Source organism: Abramis brama, assembly GCF_963993115.1.
Source record: "Abramis brama genome assembly, chromosome: 10".
Taxonomy (NCBI): Eukaryota; Metazoa; Chordata; class Actinopteri; order Cypriniformes; family Leuciscidae; genus Abramis; species Abramis brama.
Genome location: NC_139972.1, coordinates 2555837 through 2562500, shown reverse-complemented (window position 1 = coordinate 2562500; position 6664 = coordinate 2555837). Strand labels below are relative to the sequence as shown.

At 38.0% G+C, this 6664-nt stretch overlaps 1 protein-coding gene across 2 annotated transcripts in view; it reads left to right on the top strand.

The window, feature by feature from the left end:
- Positions 1 to 6664, top strand: part of inppl1a (inositol polyphosphate phosphatase-like 1a) — a 42200-nt gene that overhangs the window by 21725 nt on the left and 13811 nt on the right. For both annotated transcript variants that reach the window (XM_084127256.1, XM_084127257.1), the window contains 9 exons: positions 591 to 787; positions 1137 to 1254; positions 1506 to 1602; positions 1678 to 1816; positions 3208 to 3307; positions 4033 to 4121; positions 4452 to 4533; positions 5457 to 5546; positions 5680 to 5793. In XM_084127256.1, coding sequence (XP_083983382.1) covers positions 591 to 787; positions 1137 to 1254; positions 1506 to 1602; positions 1678 to 1816; positions 3208 to 3307; positions 4033 to 4121; positions 4452 to 4533; positions 5457 to 5546; positions 5680 to 5793 — 1026 coding nt within the window. The remainder of the gene's footprint in view (positions 1 to 590; positions 788 to 1136; positions 1255 to 1505; positions 1603 to 1677; positions 1817 to 3207; positions 3308 to 4032; positions 4122 to 4451; positions 4534 to 5456; positions 5547 to 5679; positions 5794 to 6664) is intronic.

Genomic DNA, 6664 nt, shown 5'->3' with positions numbered 1-6664 from the left:
CACCCTATCGACCACCCACAAAACCCTGGCAACACCCTGACGACTACCCGCAACACTCTAACGACCACCCACAACACCCTAACAACACCATAACGACTACACTCAACACCGTAGCAACGCCCTGATGAACACCCTAGCAACAGCCTAACGACCATCCACAAAACCCTAGCAACACCCTGAAGACCACCCACAACACCCTAATGAACACCCACAACACCCTAGCAAAACCCTAACGACCACCCACAAAACCCTAGCAACACCCTGATGACAACCCGCAACACCCTATCGACCACCCACAACACCCTAGCAACACCCTGATGACCACCCGCAACACCATAACGACTACACTCAACACCGTAGCAACGCCCTGATGAACACCCTAGCAACAGCCTAACGACCATCCACAACACCCTAGCAAAACCCTAATGACCACCCCCAAAACCCTGGCAACACCCTGACGACCACCCACAACACCCTAGCAACACCCTGACGACCACCCACAACACCCTGGCTACCATCGTGGTGGCGAAAAAACATTTCTCATAAATATCCCCTCGTCCTTGTATCATAGTCTCTGTCTCTCTCTGCAGGCGGCGTTCCTGCTCCTAAATCGATGGGATCATGGATTTCCTCTCGGGGTTTGGGGAAAACTCTGGATGAGATGGCGGTTACGATCCCTCATGACATCTATGTGTTCGGCACGCAGGAGAACTCTGTGTGTGATAAGGAATGGGTGGAAACGATCCGCTGCGCACTCAAGGAATACACAGAGATGGACTATAAACCGGTGAGAGCCTGTGTGTCAGTGTTTCAGAGGCTTGCTTGCTTGCTTGTATTATTTAGAGTTTGACAAGGCAGGATATTGAAGAGCAAAACCCTGAAATGTATCAAACGTAACACATACTCAAGACAACCTTATGTACCTAATTTAAAACAAATAAATAAAAAAAGCAACTGGCTCCTCGGCAGACAGATGCAGGTTTAATGACGCTACGACTGTTATGACTGTGACTTTATTTAGAGTTTAATGTGTGTTTCTGTCTGTGTTTCTCATCTGGCGGTTGAACTTCCCACAGTGAGTTTAACGAGTGAAAGGCTTGAGCAGGAGGAATGAGTGTGTGGTTTCTGTGTCGTAGGTTGCAGTGCAGACGCTGTGGAACATTAAGATCGTGGTGTTGGTGAAGGCGGAGCACGAGAACCGCATCAGTCACGTGGGAATGTCCAGCGTCAAAACGGGGATCGCCAACACACTCGGTCAGAACGCACAAACTCACTCAAATTACTTTCTTCCTCAGTGTGTGTCTGTGTGTGTGTCTGACTGTCTTTGTATGTCTGTGTGCGGGAATCGCCAACACACACGGTCAGAACGCACGGCAAAAATGACTTTCTTCCTCAGTGTTTTTGTCCCGTTTAGATTTCGTACTGCAAAACAAGACAAAAATCCTGAGGAAGACCATGAACCACCAGTTTTTGATTCGGTTCTATGCATTTATTAATTATCCTAGGAAACAAAGGAGCAGTGGGCGTGTCCTTCATGTTTAATGGAACATCGTTTGGTTTCGTTAACTGTCACCTGACATCTGGCAATGAGAAAATCCACAGGTGCGTCTCGAAACACTGACCAGCAAATACACAATTCATTGTTTTTTTTTACTAATGACCTTTGACCCCTGTCAGACGCAACCAGAACTATCTGGATATCCTGCGTCAGCTGTCGCTGGGCGATAAACAGCTGAACTCCTTCGACATCTCGCTGAGATTCACGCATCTGTTCTGGTTCGGCGATCTCAACTACCGCCTGGACATGGACATTCAGGTAAAGCGCCATGAAGCACATGAACGAAACGCTTTTGATGAAAGCATTGTGGTATTCTCTGGATGTGAAGGATTAGTTGTTGTCAGGCCAATCATGTGAATCTAATGAGATATTATGGTATTATATCTGTACCCGACTTAGGTCGCAATTGCAAGATATAAAATCACAATTGTGGAAAAAAAGTCACTATTGCAAAAAATAAAGTCAGAATGGCGAGATATAATATCGCAATTGTGGAAAGATAATATTGTAATTGAGGAAAAAAGTAAGAAATGTGGAAAAAAGTCGCGATTGCGATATATAAACTCGCAATTGTGGGAAAAAGTCGCTATTGCGAAAAATAAAGTCAGAATGGCTAGATATAATATCACAATTGTGAATTTTTTTTGCAATTGCGAGAAAAAAAGTCAGAATGGCAAAATAAACCTGTAATTGTGGGGAAAAAAGTCGCAATTGCGAGAAATAAAGTCAGTATTGCGAAATATAAACTCGCAATTGTGGAAAAAAAGTCTCAATTGCGACAAATAAAGAAAGAATGGAGAAATATAAACTTTTAACTGTGGGAAAAAGTTGCAATTGCGAGATATAAAGTCAGTATTCCGAGATATAAACTCGTAATTGTGGAAAAATGTTGCAATTGCGAGAAAAAAAGTCAGAATGGCGAAATATAAACTTGTAATTGTGGGGAAAAAAGTCGCATTTTCGATTAATAAAGACAGTATTACGAGATATAAACTCGCAATTTTGGAAAAAAAGTTGCAACTTCGAGAAAAAGTCAGAATTAAGAGATATAAACTCGCAATTGTGGAAAAAAAGGCGCATTTTCGATTAATAATGTCAGTATTACGAGATATAAACTCGCAATTGTGGAAAAAAAGTTGCAATTTCGAAGAAAAAGTCAGTATTGCGATATATTAACTCGTAATTGTTGGGAAAAAGTCGCAATTGCGAGAAATAAAGTCAGAATGGTGAAATATAAGATCGCAATTTTGGAAAAAGTCCAAATTGTGGAAATTTTTTGCAATTGCGAGAAATAAAGTCAGAATTGCGAGATATAAACTCGTTATTGTGGAAATAAGTCGCTATTGCGAGAAATAAAGAATTGTGTGAGTCGCAATTACCTTTTTTACTCTTTTATAACACGTTATTATCGATATCTGACAATGCATCGTTTTTTCCACTTGGACGAGCAATTCAAGGTAGATAAAGCACTCACAAGCGCCGTGTTGCGTATGATCGCTGTGTGAATACTGTGCACAGCATGTGAAGCTTCTGTGCGCATGGAAGACCTGGATGATATCCCACAATTCCACAGTGCAGTCCACTAGTGTCTGCAGGAGTGTATCGCTGTAACAGCTGTGGCGTCTCAACACTGTCTCTCTCTCTCTCAGGAAATCCTCAACTTCATCAACAGGAAGGAGTTCGAGCCGTTGTTGAAGGTGGACCAGCTGAATCTGGAGAGAGAGAAGAACAAGGTCTTCCTTCGCTTCGGTGCGGCTCACCTCTGACTCTCTCTCTGTGTGTGTGTGTCTGTGTGTGTCTGTGTCTGCGTCTGCGCGTGTGTGTGCGTCTGCGTGTGTGTGTCTGTGTCTGCGTTTGCGTGTGTGTGTGTGTGCGTCTGCGTCTGCGTGTGTGTGTGTGTCTGCATGTGTGTGTGTGTCTGCATGTCTGTCTGTTTTTTTGTTGTACAGTCTTTAATTTGTGTTATTTAAAAACCATTGCAATAGTAAGAATCTGAGATATTACAATATGATGGTATTTATACAATTATACATCTTATAGTTAACACTTTTCAATAAGGTTCATTAGTTAACATGAACTAACAATGAACAATCTCAGTTCATGTCCATCATTTACTAATACAGAATTAAAATCAAAGGTTGCATCTGATAATATTAATGAACCATCATTGAACAGTTGTATATTTATTAACTAATGTTAACAAAGATGAATAAGTACAGTTTATTTAATAAGTACTAATTAATTTATTAATTACTAAAAACCTGGACGTATTCTGTGAGAAATATAACTTCATGTACAAGTATGTACAGTTTTTGCTCATTTCTACTGTTTCGTGTTTTAAACACATTTGTTCTAGAGTTTTTCCTCTAGATTATCTAAACATATCTTTGAGATTTGAGTCTCTTGGCTCATCAACACTTCCTTTCCCTGCCGCATCATATCCTGTGTGTATGTGTGTGTGTGTGTGTGTCCAGCGGAGGAGGAGATCACCTACCCCCCCACGTACCGCTACGAGCGCGGCTCACGAGACACGTACGTCTGGCAGAAGCAGAAAGCCACCGGGGTAAATCACTCACACCACACTAACCCTACTCTTAAAGAGATCAAATTACCCATGATTCACTCTCCCTCAACTCATCCTAGGTGTATAGTGAGGAGCATCCGTCTCACACACACACACACTCACTCACACTCACTCACTTCCACACACACTCTCACTCACTATCACTATCCCTTTAAAGAAGCTCACATTCATGAGCGTAAAGAAAGAATCCCTGCTAACGTGTTTATGGTCCTGAGGCGTCTACTTCCTGTCACCTGACCTTTGCCACAGGAAGTGAAGCGTCCTGCATTCCTTAAATTCCTCCTGCGTTCGTTCTCTCTCGTCTCTTAGATGCGGACCAACGTTCCCTCATGGTGCGACAGAATCCTCTGGAAATCGTATCCTGAGACGCACATCGTCTGCAACTCGTACGGTACGCAGTCAGCTAATGCATCAACTATAAAAGTGTTTATTTAAAATCCTTCGTTCCATTCAAAAGTATGAGTTTCCACTGAAATCTGAAGCAGCACAACTATATTCAACATTGATAATAATCATAAATGTTTCTTGATCATCAAATCATCATATTAGAGTGATTTCTGAAGGATCATGTGACACTGAAGACTGGAGTAATGATGCTGAAAATTCAGCTTTGATCACAGGAATAAATTACACTTTACTATATATTCACATAGAAAACAGCTGATTTACATTACAATAATATTTAATAATTTTTACAGTATTTTTGATTAAATAAACAGCCTTGGTGAGCAGAAGAGACACTTTCAGAAACATAAAAATAATCTTTATTATTTTTATTTTGGACCACGAGTGTAAAATTAGTTTATATCACTATATATATCATTTATATCATCATTATTATTTGTTATTATAATATTGTTATTTTAGTTTTCCATTAAGTAGAAAAATCCTCACTTGTTTCGCATTATCACTGAAAAATGTGGACAGAAGTGATTCTAAATATATAAAAATGTTTTAGTAGAATTATCTGTTTAAAAATGTCCTTATTACTAAGCACTTTTAATTTTTTGAGCAGTTTTACAGTTGCAGATAGACTTACATTTTCATGGGGAAAAAAACGTGCATTGCTTATTTTTACTAGATTTTTTCTTTTTGCATTAAACATTAAAGATGGCGTTGGTGGATCAGCACGTCAACATAAAAACCAGTTCATAGCAAACGCACATTCAGTCTACTCAAAATACGTGACCAATAACCTGTGTGTAATGAAATCCAGTGGAGTTTTGGCGGTTATTGAGGCTGATTTGCATCAGATGAATATGCAAATAATGTGTGTGTTGTGTGTGTGTGTGTGTGTGTGTGTGTGTGTGTCAGGCTGTACAGATGATATCGTCACCAGTGATCACTCGCCTGTCTTCGGCACGTTTGAGGTCGGCGTGACGTCTCAGTTCGTCTCTAAGAAAGGTAATATATGGGTTTGATCCCAGTGTTCAGTGTTGTTCTGGTTTGATCCCAGTGTTCAGTGTTGTTCTGGTTTGATTCCAGTATTCAGTGTTGTTCTGGTGAAACTGGTTTCTGAAATGCTCTTCCTCCTCAGGTCTGCCCAAGTCTTCAGAACAAGCGTACATCGAGTTCGAGAACATCGAGGCCATCGTGAAGACCGCCAGCAGAACCAAGTTCTTCATCGAGTTTTATTCGACGTGTCTGGAGGGTGAGAAACTCAATCAGGAGCAATAAATCAGAGAAAATCATACGAGACAATCTTTATGAGATCATAATCCAGAGTTCAACATTCATCATCATTATCACTGAAAATCTGAGATCTGATCGGTCAAATAGACACACTCACAGGGATTTTACAGATGAAATTTGTATATATAATTTATATCATCATTAATTAATCATTAATTATAGTAATAATAATAATTATAATACATAGTATAATAAAGAATTGTATATATATATATATATATATGTATATGTATATGTGTGTATATATATATATATATATATATATATATATATATATATATATGTATATGTATGTGTATTATATATATATATATATATATATATATATATATATATATATATATATATATATATATGTATGTAAATAATGTAAATAAAGTATATATGCCAATAATAATTATACTTAACAATTATGTAATAATAGTTTCTGTGAATCAGTTCAAACTGTGTTTTGATGAATTGATTCAAATGGATTCACTGATTTGTTCTGAAAAATCATTAACGTCATTTTTAAAGTATTTAAATGTTTTACTAAAAATATGTGATTAGCTGTTGCAATAAATATGCAAGTATTGATGTTTATTACTATGTATTGTTATATTAGTGCATATAAATTAATAGATTCATTATTTATTCATCTCATTATTGAAAAATGTTGACAAGTCATTAAAAAATTATAAAATGTTTTAGTAGAAATATCAAATTAAATATTGCATCAAATATGAAAAACTGATATTTTATTAACATGCATTATTATAAACATTAATAGAATTAAATATTCTTAGTTATTTTTTATTCGTGTTGTCATTTAATGTTGTTTAAATATATTA